This window comes from Oncorhynchus mykiss, chromosome 21, assembly GCF_013265735.2.
Source record: "Oncorhynchus mykiss isolate Arlee chromosome 21, USDA_OmykA_1.1, whole genome shotgun sequence".
NCBI lineage: Eukaryota > Metazoa > Chordata > Actinopteri > Salmoniformes > Salmonidae > Oncorhynchus > Oncorhynchus mykiss.
Window position 1 is genome coordinate 50,664,036 of NC_048585.1, and position 13,984 is coordinate 50,678,019.

The 13,984-nt window shown below is 40.9% G+C and overlaps 1 protein-coding gene across 2 annotated transcripts in view; it reads left to right on the forward strand.

The window, feature by feature from the left end:
* Window positions 1–13,984, forward strand: part of LOC110500660 (regulator of G-protein signaling 12) — a 78,168-nt gene that overhangs the window by 34,624 nt on the left and 29,560 nt on the right. For both annotated transcript variants that reach the window (XM_036958126.1, XM_021578147.2), the window contains exon 4: window positions 13,923–13,944. In XM_036958126.1, the coding sequence (XP_036814021.1) occupies window positions 13,923–13,944 (22 nt within the window). The remainder of the gene's footprint in view (window positions 1–13,922; window positions 13,945–13,984) is intronic.

Here is a 13,984-nt window from a genome sequence, read left to right on the forward strand (position 1 = left end):
CCATGTTGGTGTTACAAGCGCCATACTCTACCAACTGAGCTACAGTTGGGTGGCCGTGGTCTGGGGTCTCTAAATAAGCATTTCACTGTAAGGTCTACACCTGTTGTATTCGGCACATGTGACAAATAAAATGTGATTTGATTTGATATAAGGGCATTTACGTGATAGGCCTATCTGGCTTATATGATTATGATGGTCATAATACTGCTTGACAGTCTCATAAAGTGTATTTTCTTAGTCCAAGTAAAGTGAAACAGGATGGGCATAATGCTTCATGACAGTCTCATAAAGTGTATTTTCTTAGTCCAAGTAAAGTGAAACAGGATGGTCATAATGCTTCATGACAGTCTCATAAAGTGTATTTTCTTAGTCCAAGTAAAGTGAAACAGGATGGGCATAATGCTTCATGACAGTCTCATAAAGTGTATTTTCTTAGTCCAAGTAAAGTGAAACAGGATGGTCATAATGCTTCATGACAGTCTCATAAAGTGTATTTTCTTAGTCCAAGTAAAGTGAAACAGGATGGTCATAATACTTCATGACAGTCTCATAAAGTGTATTTTCTTAGTCAAAGTAAAGTGAAACAGGATGGTCATAATGCTTCATGACAGTCTCATAAAGTGTATTTTCTTAGTCCAAGTAAAGTGAAACAGGATGGTCATAATACTTCATGACAGTCTCATAAAGTGTATTTTCTTAGTTCAAGTAAAGTGAAACAGGATGGTCATAATGCTTCATGACAGTGTCAGTGTTTCTACAAGTTTAAAATATGATGAAAAAAACATGACTGTAAAGAATACATTACAACAACAACAAAGGATTTTAGAAACACGCTTTCAAATGAAAGGAAACATTTGGATAAATGTGGGTTTTGACACGCTTATGTAGGTGTCATAACCAGCCATAAAATAACACAATATATGTCACAACAAGTCTAAATATATGGGTCATGACAGTGTTATGACCATATTATGACAGGTTATAACAAGTTATGTCGGTTTTTATGACATTTTTATGACATTATGACATAGTAAAGTGTTACCATATCATTTGATTTTCTTTGTCACCATTTTTTTAATGATATGACAGACATTCTTGGGGGCTCCCCTTATTGGCTGCATTGAAGCTCCTCCCCCGGTGGGGAGTGTTCAGGTATGCGCTCAGACACATATCTGTCTGCCTGTTAACATACACCAGACTCCAAGAACAATGAGTCTCAAAAAGAGACTCTCCTTCAAGAAAGCCTGGTACTTCAACACCGTAAGTAAACTTCTGAGAACTTCATAGGAGAGTTTCATTCTTTTGTCTTGTGGTGGTAAAGGACTCCTGTTTTTGTTAAAGCATCTGCTTTAGTAATTACTCTCTCTCTCGTTCTTTTTCTATCTTTTCCTCTCTCTCTTTCTCTATCCTCTCCTCCCACTCAAAACAGCTGTGTCGGGCGTTCTCTCTCACTAACATCAGTCTGGAGTGGGGAATCATATTCATTGTGGTAACGTTTGTTTTCACAGTTGGGACAGAGGAACTGCTTCAACTTGCATGAAGGTTGAAAAGGCATTTCTCTCTGTGTGATCAAGAAAGAGAATATCTCTTAACCCAAACCCTTCTAAACAAGTGAAGAAGTGGGATGTGATCTGCCATAGTTTTAACTTCTTCTACAACTCTGGTCTTTAAAATAATATTTTTTAAATTTAGTTGTATTTATTTCACCGTTATTTAACCAGGTAAGCTAGTTGAGAAAAAGTTCTAATTTACAACTGCGACCTGGCCAAGATGAAGCATAGCAATTCGACACATACAACAACAACACAGTTACACATGGAATAAACAAAATATAGTCAATAATAAGGCGGAACAAAAGAAAACAAAAAGTCTATATACAGTGAGTGCAAATGAGGTAAGATAAGGGAGTTTTAAGGCAACAAATAGGCCATGGTGGCGAAGTAATTACAATATAGCAATTTATACACTGGAATGGTAGATGTGCAGAAGATGAATGTGCAGGTAGAGATACTGGGGTGCAAAGGGGCAAGATAAATGAATAAATACTGTATGGGGATGAGGTAGGTAGATAGATGGGCTGTTTACAGATGGGCTATGTACAGGTGCAGTGATCTGTGAGCTGCTCTGACAGCTGGTGCTTAAAGCTAGTGAGGGAGATATGAGTCTCCAGCTTCAGAGATTTTTGCAGTTCATTCCAGTCATTGGCAGCAGAGAACTGGAAGGAAAGACGACCAAAGGAGGAATTGGCTTTGGGGGTGACCAGTGAGATATACCTGCTGGAGCGCGTGCTATGAGTGGGTGCTGCTATGGTGACCAGTGAGCTGAGATAAGGCGGGGCTTTACCTAGCAGAGACTTGTAGATAACCTGTAGCCAGTTATCAGGCTAGTAATAGGGGTTGCAACAATTTCGGCAGATAATTTTAGAAGGAGAGGGTCCAGATTGTCTAGCCCGGCTGATTTGTAGGGGTCCAGATTTTTCAGCTCTGGATTTGTGTAAAGGAGAAATGGTGGGGGCTTTGGCGGTATGCTGTGGAGGGTGCCGGGCAGTTGCCCGGGGTAGGGGTAGCCAGGTGGAAAGCATGGCCAGCCGTAGAGAAATGCTCATTGAAATTCTCAATTATAGTGGATTTATCGGTGGTGACAGTGTTTCCTAGCCTCAGAGCAGTGGGCAGCTGGAGGAGGTGCTCTTATTCTCCATGGACTTTACAGTGTCCCAGAACTTTTTTGAGTTAGTACTACAGGATGCAAATTTCTGTTTGAAAAAGCTAGCCTTAGCTGTCCTAACTGCCTGTGTATATTTGTTCCTAACTTTCCTGAAAAGTTGCATATCATGGGGGCTATTCGATGCTAATGCAGAACGCCACAGGATGTTTTTGTGCTGGTCAAGGGCAGACAGGTCTGGAGTGAACCAAGGACTATATCTATTCCTAGTTCTACATTTTTTGAATGGGGCATGCTTATTTAAGATGGTGAGGAAGGCACTTTTAAAGAATAGCCAGGCATCATCTAATATACGCCATTTAGCAGACGCTTTTATCCGAAGTGATTTACAGTCATGTGTTCATACATTTTTACATTCAGGTGGTCCTGGGAATCAAACCCACCACGCTGGAGTTACAAGCACCATGCTCTACCAACTGAGTTACAGCTGGGTGGCAGTGGTCTGTGATCTGAGCTACATCTCAGCTGTGCGACAGTTTGGTACCTGGGTCCGTGTTGAATGTGTGGTGTTACAGACAAACCTGCAGGGTTTAGGACAAACCTGCATTTGTGTTGGAAATGTATGCATAGCCTGTGGCTGCCATATGTTAATGCTTACATTGGAAAAGTTGAGTGTTAACATCATTGTGGTTGTACATTGTCTCACTGGATACAGTTGAAGTCGGAAGTTTACATACACCGTAGCCAAATACATTTAAACTCAGTTTTTCACATTTCCTGACATTTAATCCTAGTAAAAATTCCCTGTCTTAGGTCAGTTAGGATCACCATTTTATTTTAAGAATGTGAAATGTCAGAATAATAGTAGAGAGAATTATTTATTTCAGCTTTTATTTATTTTATCAAATTCCCAGTGGGTCAAAAGTTTACATACACTCAATTAGTATTTGGTAGCATTGCCTTTAAATTGTTTAACTTGTGTCAAACGTTTCGGGTAGCCTTCCACAAGCTTCCCACAATAAGTTGGGTGAATTTTGGCCCATTCCTCCTGACAGAGCTGGTGTAACTGAGTCAGGTTTATAGGCATTCCTTGCTCGCACACGCTTTTTCAGTTCTGCCCCCAAATTTTCTATAGGATTGAGGTCAGGGCTTTGTGATGGCCACTCCAATACCTTGACTTTGTTGTCCTTAAGCCATTTTGGGGTCATTGTCCATTTGGAAGACCCATTTGCGACCAAGTTTTAACTTCCTGACTGATGCGTTGAGATGCTGCTTTAATATATCCACATAATTTTCCATCCTCATGATGCCATCTATTTTGTGAAGTGCACCAGTCCCTTCTGCAGCAAAGCACCCCCAAAACATGATGCTGCCACCCCCATGATTAACGATGGTCATTATGACCAAACAGTTCTATTTTTGTTTCATCAGACCAGAGGACATTTCTCCAAAAAGTACGATCTTTGTCCCCATGTGCAGTTGAAAACCGTAGTCTGGCTTTTTTATGGCGGTTTTGGAGCAGTGGCTTCTTCCTTGCTGAGCGGCCTTTCAGGTTATGTTGATATAGGGCTTGTTTTACTGTGGATATATATACTTTTGTACTGTTTCCTCCAGCATCTTCACAAGGTCCTTTGCTGTTGTTCTGGGATTTATTTGCACTTTTCGCACCATGGTACGTTCATCTCTAGGAGACAGAACGTGTCTCCTTCCTGATGACGGCTGCGTGGTCCCATGGTGTTTATACTTGCCTACTATTGTTTGTACAGATGAACGCGGTACCTTCAGGCGTTTGGAAATGGCTCCCAAGGATGAATCAAACTTGTGGAGGTCTCCAATTCTGAGGTCTTGGCTGATTTATTTTTATTTTCCCATGATGTCAAGCAAAGTGGCACTGAGTATGAAGATAAGCCTAGAAATAGATCCACAGGTACACCTCCAATTGACTCAAATGATGTCAATTAACTTATCAGAAGCTTCTAAAGCCATGACATAATTTTCTGGAATTTTCCAAGCTGTTTAAAGGCACAATCAACTTAGTGTATGTAAACTTCTGACCCACTGGAATTGTGATACAGTGAATTATAAGTGAAATAATCTGTCTGCAAACAATTGTTGAAAAAATGACTTGTGTCATGCACAAAGTAGATGTCCTAACCGACTTGCCAAAACTATAGTTTGTTAACAAGAAATTTGTGGAGTGGTTGAAAAACGAGTTTTAATGACTCCAACCTAAGTGTATGTAAACTTCTGACTTCAACTGTATGTTCATTACACATGGCTGTCATACGCTTGTCTTGATTTGATTTGGATGCCACTATCAGATGTACAGCCATGTCCATAATTATTGGCACGCTTGATAAAGATGAGCAATAAAGACTGTATAAAATGCATAATACCAATACTGCAATATATGTTATGCAAAATTATTTTATTTTATACTAATACAATTGCTCAGAGAAAGCAATTTTGTTTAAGTTATACAAATACATCTAAAAAAGCTAGGTCAATTATTGGCGCCCTTGTTTTGGCACCCTTGTTTTCCATATTCTGCATCCTTCTTTTGACGCCAAAGAGACCAATTTTCGTGTCATCTGCCCATAGCACCGGTTCCAATCCAAGTGCCAATGCTGTTTAGCTCCAGGCGTTTACATTTGTTGGTTGCTCTCAATAAAAGCTTGTTTTTGGCAACCCTTCCAAAGAGCCTATTGGCATGGTGACATCTAATTGTAAATTTGGAGACTTGGTGACCCAAAGATGAGACCATGCTTTTCTTTGCCTCCCGAACCATCTTCCTCACTGTGCGTGGGGACAAGATACACTTGCTTCCAATACCAGGCTAGTTTACCACTGTTTCAGTAGTTTTAAACACATTATTTGTTGCCCTAATAGTGGTAAGTGGTAGTTCATTTTGTGCAATTTGTTGTACACATTTTGTATCCAAATGTGTGTTACCTCATTTTTATACCCCAATGAAACAGGATCTATGTAAAGGCCACAATTTAACTGAGATGAACATTATGTTAAAGTAGAACGTTAATGCAGATGGCATTTTGTTTTAATTTTATTTATAAGAATCTTTAGGGGTGCAAATCATTTTTGACATATCTTTTAGATATTTTTTTTATACAATAAAATCAGTATTTTTTTTCTCATCTTTATCAAAGGTACAAATAATGTTGGACCTGACTGTAGCCTACATTACTTCTTAGGAATCAGTGTATATTCTGTGTTCCCCACTTAAGTTCTCTACCAGCACCTGGGCTGTATGAAAACATCAGGACTTCAGTCAACTGTTTTACTACATTTCTATGCAATTTAAAAACTCAAAAATGCTATTTGGAGAACATCAAAAATGTACCCAAGCCATTATCAGATTGGATGCTTTTGGTTCATTCATCTCAATCAATGTACATATTAGCTATACAATTAGCCACAACACAAGAACTCACATGAACTCAACACCGGGATTAAAAACTTTAATTTTATATGTACAGAGGGATCTGTTAGCAGAAAAAGCATTTTATAAAATAAAAGTTAACAAATAAATGTGCTTTACAGAACTTTTTCTGTTTTTGCAGTTGTATAGCTACATTCCTGCAGTTATACACATTTTGCTATGGGGTGGGGAGACATTTCTGCAGTTTTAAAATATAGTTTCCTGTAATTTGACACATTTTGTCATGATGTATGCCATGTTAATTTGATATCTGAGTGAGATGACTAACAAAATCAATGTGGGCCCCCCTGGAGGTAAGGGCCATGATTAGATGTCTAGACTAACTAGACAAATTTACCAGTCTAACATTTTTTTAACTTACATGGGCTAATTAATTGAGTGACATACACACAACATAATGGAAACTGCTGATGAACAACAGAGTTTCAAAATTGCACCTTTTATTTTAACCCTCAACAGTAAGTTGAGACTCAGACTGAGTTCCTAATTATTTATTTATCAGAGTCCTCATATGTAGCTACGGCCCTGCTGCCTAGTGCCACCCATGGATAGAGCCAGTCACTGGAGGTGTGAACAGAGGATGAGAGCAGAGCAGTTGAGACAACAGAGGTGGGCAGCCATCACTGGATCTCTTCACAGGGGTGTACTGCTGTGGAAGAAATAATGAGCTGGAAAACACACAGAGGTGTGTGTGTAGTTCCAGCAACCACTGTGGGCAGTCACCACACACACACACACACACACACGGATGACACACACATACACACAGGCTCGCACACACTCTGTTTCGTGAATCAACAGTGTGACAACTTTCGTAGGTGTGGCGAGATAAATCAAAGGAGTGTTGAAATTGCTATTTTTTTTATGGATTATGTGTCGTAAAGTGTAGCCTACATATGTCAAAGGCAACCTGACATGACATGATCTGACATGTATAATTATCATTCATCAGAAACGCTTCTCATATGACACATAGTGATTTATGAGGGAAGGTACTTGGTTGGCTATGATCCGCGATGTGTCATGATGAGATGTACTGTATTATGCTGTCCTATGAGGCAACATGAATGAAAGATTGGTTGGTAAGTCCATCATCCTAGAGAACAGGATATGGCTGACATCTCAACTGTTTTTCCCATCAATGTAACACAACACAAGGCCTTGAAATGTCATTCTACTCTAGCGACTGATTTTGTGTTGATATTTGAGTCATTTAGCAGACACTCTTATCCAGAGCGACTTACAGGAACAATGAGGGTTAAGTGCCTTGCTCAAGGGCACAATGGCATATTTTTTACCTAGTCGGCTTGGGGATTCGAACCAGCAACTTTTCAGTTACTGGCCCAATGCGCTTAACCGCTAGGCTTCCCACCAATCACCTGTATAACTGTTCTAATTGTTCTATGACAATTGTGGCATTTTGACCAGCTATTTTATTTTTATGTTTAAAAAAGTTATAATACTTAGTCAGATAATAGTCAACCCCTTAAAAATGTTAATTAACAACATGCCTGCTTAATGTATTTTGCTATTTTACAACATATAAAAAAAATCCCTGTAGCCTTTTTACCACTGGTATTACACATATTTGGATGAAAATTCAGGCTTTCCAGAATATAATTTGACTATTTAATTTGAATATATAATCAAAGACAGAAAAGTTTCATGAAAATGAAAAAATGGCGGCCATAGTAGCTCAAACCACAATTATTTTTTATCAAATTCCCTTTTCCCTTTACTGTAAACTGTGGAACACTGTTGACACATCTTAAGGCTTCACATGAAATGACCAAATGAATCATCAAACTGTTAATAGAAGAGAGATTGCAGACTCACCATGTGCTTTTCAAGACAGCCCCACCTCCGAAGAACCTTTGACCCAGTAAGAGGCTGGCAAGCATGTTGCATGTTTTTTTTATGGTGGTTTTTATAATGGGGTATCATGAGGGACATGAAATGGAGAGGTATTCCCTGTAAATTATTTAGAATATTTAGTTTATATTTTAGTTTAAGTAATCCATTATAAATAACTATAATACTTTCCTTTGTATTATGACATTTAAAGTGTGTAAAAAAAATATGTATTTTCAACTCTAAATGTCACTTAACCACCACTCCTGTTCCGAGACAAGCTATGATATATAAAGCATTTTTTTTTGCAATAGAACTGACTTACATATGTTTTATTAACACAAAAACACTTCAATTAAAACAAAAGCATATATTTTGTGTTATTATCTGACGTTTTTAATGTGTTTTTCCTCGTGGTTACTGCGGCGGACTGGAAAGCAACCACTTTCGTAGAATGACCCAATTGCATGGTTTCAGTAGGGACTTTTTATGAGTTATAAACTAACCAAGACGTGTGTCATATCATAGATGATGGCTGTCTGTAGTTTAGAATAAAATGTGGTTACTGGTGACTACTCTGTATTTAAAGGTGGTGCTTTTAGTACTTTTAACTGACAGATCTACTGAAGCAACAGTTGAGTGGGTGCTCTCTCCACCCCCCACCCTCCTCTCTGTTTTCCATTGACCCCTTCATCTTCTCTCCCTTTGACTCCTGGCTGTATGTGTTCTAGCCACCACACAAGAGGTGGCTTTTAGGACCCATCTGTATAAGGTTGGTTCAGCAGCCTTGTGGTTATTGAGTGAAGACTAGATGTTGTGGTTCTTGGGACTGCCCTTTGTTTCGCCTCTGTGAGAGAGGGAAAACCCTGCAAGGTTTAAATATGGTCACCGTCACTCCCAAAATGGAATGGACCACAGTGGGTGCACATGACCGTGATCCCTAACCCTCAGATGGTCCAACATTATTTACCACTGACTGACTCTGAGACTGAGTCAGTCAGTGGGCGGGTACAAAATGTGTCTGGTCATATTCCTCAAGTCATTGATCAATGAAGGATATTATTTTAGATGCATAAATTGCTTCTCCCAGTTGTGACCAATAGTAGGTCCACAAAGATATTTAAATTATCTCTTGTTATGCAATATTTTGTCATTAAGCTTTGCTAATTTTGCATAGCAATACTTTTCTGTCCCCGAAATGATCAAATCAAATCTAAGTTTATTTGTCACGTGCGCCGAATACAACAGGTGTAGTAGACCTTACAGTGAAATGCTTTACTTACTTACAAGCCCTAACCAACAGTGCATTTTTTAAGTAAAAAATACGTATTAGGTAAACAATAGATAAGTAAATATATATATTTTTTTAACTGAAAAATGACAATGAAAATAACAGTAGCGAGGCTATATACAGGTGGTACCGGTACAGAGTCAATGTGTGGGGGTACTGGTCAGTTGGGCTAATTGAGGTAATATGTACATGTAGGTATAGTTAAAGTGATTATGCATAGATGATAAACAGAGAGTAGCAGCAGCGTAAAAGAGGGTGTTGGCAGGTGGGGGGTGGCGGGATGTTGCAGCTGTAGAACCTTTTAAGGATCTGAGGACCCATGTCAAATCTTTTCAGTCCTGAGGTGGAATAGGTTTTGTCGTGCCCTCTTCACGACTGTCTTGGTGTGTTTGGACCATGATAGTTTGTTGGTGATGTGGACACCAAGGAACTTGAAGCTCTCAACTTGCTCCACTACAGCCCTGTCGATGAGAATGGGGGTGTGCTTGGTCCTCCTTTTCCTGTCGTCCACAATCATCTCCTTTGTCTTGATATGTTGAGGGATAGGTTGTTTTTCTGGCACGTCTCTGAACTCCTCCCTATAGGCTGTCTCGTCATTGTCGGTGATCAGGCCTACCACTGTTGTGTCGTCTGCAAATGTAATGATGGTGTTGGAGTCATGCCTGGCCATGCAGTCGTGGGTGAACAGGGAGTACAGGAGGGGACTGAGCATGCACCCCTGAGGGGCTCCAGTGTTGAAGATCAGCGTGGCAGATGTGTTTCTACCTACCCTCACCACCTGGGGGCGGCCCGTTAGGAAGTTCAGGATCCAGTTGCTGAGGGAGGTGTTTAGTCCCAGGATCCTTAGCTTAGTGATGAGCTTTGAGGGCACTATGGTGTTGAACACTAAGCTAACGTCAATGAATAGCATTTTCACGTGGTGTTCCTTTTGTCCAAGTGGGAAATGGCAGTGTGGAGTGCAATAGAGATTGCATCATCTGTGGATCTGTTTGAGCGGTATGCAAATTAGAGTGGGTCTAGGGATTCCCGGATAATGATGTTAATGTGAGCCATAACCAGCCTTTCAAAGCACTTCATGGCTACGGACGTGAGTGCTACGGGTCTGTAGTCATTTAGGCAGGTTACCTTAGGGTTCTTGGGCACAGGGACTATGGTGGTCTGCTTGAAGCATGTTGGTATTACAGACTCAAATCAGGGACGTGTCAGTGAAGACACCTGCCAGTTGGTCAGCACATGCTTTGATCACACATCCTAGCGACCTTGTGAATGTTGACCTGTTTAAAGGTCTTACTCACGTTGGCTACGGAGAGCGTGATCACACAGTAGTTCGGAACAGCTGATGCTCTCATGCAAGCCTCAGTGTTGCTTGCTTCAAAGCGAGCATAGGAGTGATTTAGCTCGTCTGGTAGGCTCGTGTCACTGGGCAGCTCGCAGCTGTGCTTTCCTTTGTAGTCTGTAATAGTTTGCAGGCTCTGCCACATCCAATGTGCGTCTGAGCCTGTGTAGTACTATTCAATCTTAGTCCTGTATTGGCGGGTTGCCTGTTTGATGGTTCGTCGGAGGGCATAGCAGGATTTCTTATAAGCTTCCGGGTTATAGTCCCGCACCATGAAAGTGGCAGCTCTACCCTTTAGCTCAGTGCAAATGTTGCCTGTATTCCATGGCTTCTGGTTTTGATATGTACGTACAGTTACTGTGGGGATGACATCCTCGATGCGCTTATTGTTAAAGCCAGTGACTGATGTGGTGTACTCCTCAATGCCATCGGAAGAATCCCGGAACATTTTCCAGTCTTTGCTAGCAAAACAGTCCTGTAGTTTAGCATCTGCTTCATCTGACCACTTTTTTTAATAGACCGAGTCATTGGTGCTTCCTGCTTTAATTTTTTTGCTTGTATGCAGGAATCAGGAGGATAGAATTATGATAAGATTTTCCAAATAGAGGGCGAGGGAGAGCTTTGTACGTGTCTCTGTGTGTGGAGTAAAGGTGATCTAGATTTTTTTCCCTCTGGTTGCGCATTTAACATGTTGATAGAAATGAGGTAAAACTGATTTAAGTTTCCCTGCATTAAAGTCCCCGGCCACTAGGAGCGCCGCAACTGGGTGTGTGGTTTCCTGTTTGCTTATTTCCTTATACAGCTGACTGAGTGCGGACTTAGTGCCAGCATCCATCTGTGGTGGTAAATCAACATCTACAAAAAATGTATGAAAACTCTCTTGGCAAATAGTGTGGTCTACAGCTTATCATGAGATACGCAAGCAAAATCTAGAGACTTCCATAGATTTCGTGCACAAGCTGTTGTTTCAAAATATACACAGACCGCCCCCCCTCGTCTTGCTGTTCTATCTAGACGGTGCTGCGTATGTCCCGCCAGCTGAATGTTTTTCATGTCGTCATTCAGCCACGATTCGGTGAAACACAAGATATTACAGTTTTTGATGACCCGTTGATAGGGTATTCGTGATCGTACCTCGTCTAATTTATTGGCCAAATATTGTACGTTGGCAAGTAATATTGATGGTAAGGACAGATTTCCCACTCGCCGTCAGCGGATCCTTACGAGGCACCCGCCCTGTGTCCTCTATACCTGCGTCTCTTTCGCATGCCAATGACGGGGATTTCGGCCTTGTCGGGTGTCTGAAGTACAGCCTGTGCGTCCTGCTTGTTGAAGAAAAAATCTTTGTCTAATCCGAGGTGAGTGATCACTGTCCTGATGTCCAGCAGCTCTTTTTTGCTGTAAGATACGGTTGCAGAAACATTATGTACAAAATAAGTTACAAATAACGTGACAAAAAAACACATAATAGCAGAATTGGTTAGGCGCCCATAAGACGGCTGACATTTCTTCCGGTGCCATCTATATGATTTATCTCAAGCATTAGCCTGGTTGCAAGTGCTATTGGGGCTATTTGCTTCCACTGGTCCTGGGGCCCTTGTTAAAGGTCAACGGCATCATGAACTTTACCAAGTAACAGGACAATTTAGCCAAAAACTTGGTTGCCTCTGGCAGGAGGCTGAAACTTGGCCAGCAAAACAATAACCCTAAGTACAACATTTTGCAATGGCCTGGGGGCCTTGTTAAGTCTCTGGACTTAAACCAGAGTGATTTGAATTGAAGAGGGCAGTCCATAAGAGCAAACAAAGGATATCAAGGACCTGGAAAGATTCTGTATGGAGGAATGGTCAAAGATCCCTCCCAATGTGTTTACATTTTAGAAAAAGGCTGCATCGTTATCCCTTTTAGAGATATTTTGAAATGACTTGTTAAACAAAATCTCTTTCACTGAGCAATTGTATTATTATGAAATATTGAATTTCTCAATTGTTTGAGCGTACAATACAGCTCAGTATTTGTATAATTTATTATATAGAGTATTTTTTGCTCATCTTTACCAAGGGTGCCAATAATTTTGGAGGTGACTGTATCTACCAGCATGTTCACACTGAAGTGGCGTAGGGAATCAGTCTCTCTTTCTAAATGAATCCTCCAACACAATGATTAATAGTGTGTTCTTGGACAAAGCTGAACGATGCTCTACTAATTTCTTCTGCTGCATTTGAAAATATTTGCCTTTCAGCTGTACACCTTTATTTTAGCCTTACTAAACCAATCTTAACAGATATCCCTGGTTTTCTGCCATTCTCTCACCAGCAATGTCTTCAAATGGTTTGCTAAGTAAACATTTGTAGCTGCTGCATAAAATCAACCTATTCTTGTAAAGAGAAGAGACCATTTCGCTAATAAATATGCCAGCAATGAAATTCCAGGAGAGTGTATTCATTACGGAAACCGTTTACTGTTTAAGAACCAGACGGAAACAAACAGGGAGGGACCTACTTGAATTTGTCCAATAGAAACTCTTGCTTGCATTTTCCGTTTGGAGTAAACAGACAAAACGTTTTGCAACAGAATCGGCATAATGGTTACACCCGGGCTTTGTGATTATTATTTTTTTCTCTTTCCAAAGATGCTTGTCAGAATTGCTGATCACTCTATGGCCTATAGTCTTGTATAGACTTTCATTGCCCACTCAGCCCCTGAATTTGCATGTGAAAAGTGGCCTATTAGTGCAAGCAAAAGCTTAAGTGGCTTCTCATGATGACTTCTAGTCTGACCAGACACCAGTGAGAGGGAACATGGCACTTTTTTTTGTCTGTGTGTGCGTGTGTGTGTGCGTGTGTGCGCGCGTGTGTGTGCGTGTGCATGTGTGTGTGTGAGAGAGAGTGTGTGTGAGAGAGAGTGTGCATCTCCGAATATGTTCATGTGCCCCGAGTGTGTTTTTGTGTGTCTAAAGCATGTGAGTCATAGGTAGTGAGTGTGTGTGTGGTGAGAAGTGGGACCCATTCTTGAGGTGTGAACAGCTGTGTGTGTGTGTGTGTGTGTGTGTGTGTGTGTGTGTGTGTGTGTGTGTGTGTGTGTGTGTGTGTGTGTGTGTGTGTGTATGTGTGTGTGTGTGTGTGTGTGTGTGTGTGTGTGTGTGTGTGCAGAGGCCCTGGGCTGGATCCACCCACATCCCACACACACACACACACACACACACACACACTGGTGGGATGCCTGGAGAGACATTCTGTGCTCAGGCTCCAGTGGTTCCTTGCCTCGGAGCAGGAGGAGGTCATGACGACATCTTCTCACTCATGTCTCTCTTTGTTGTCTTTCAGTCGGCTGCTTCCTCAGAAGGTGGTGAGTACATTTCTCTTTCCATTACACTTGTTCTTACATT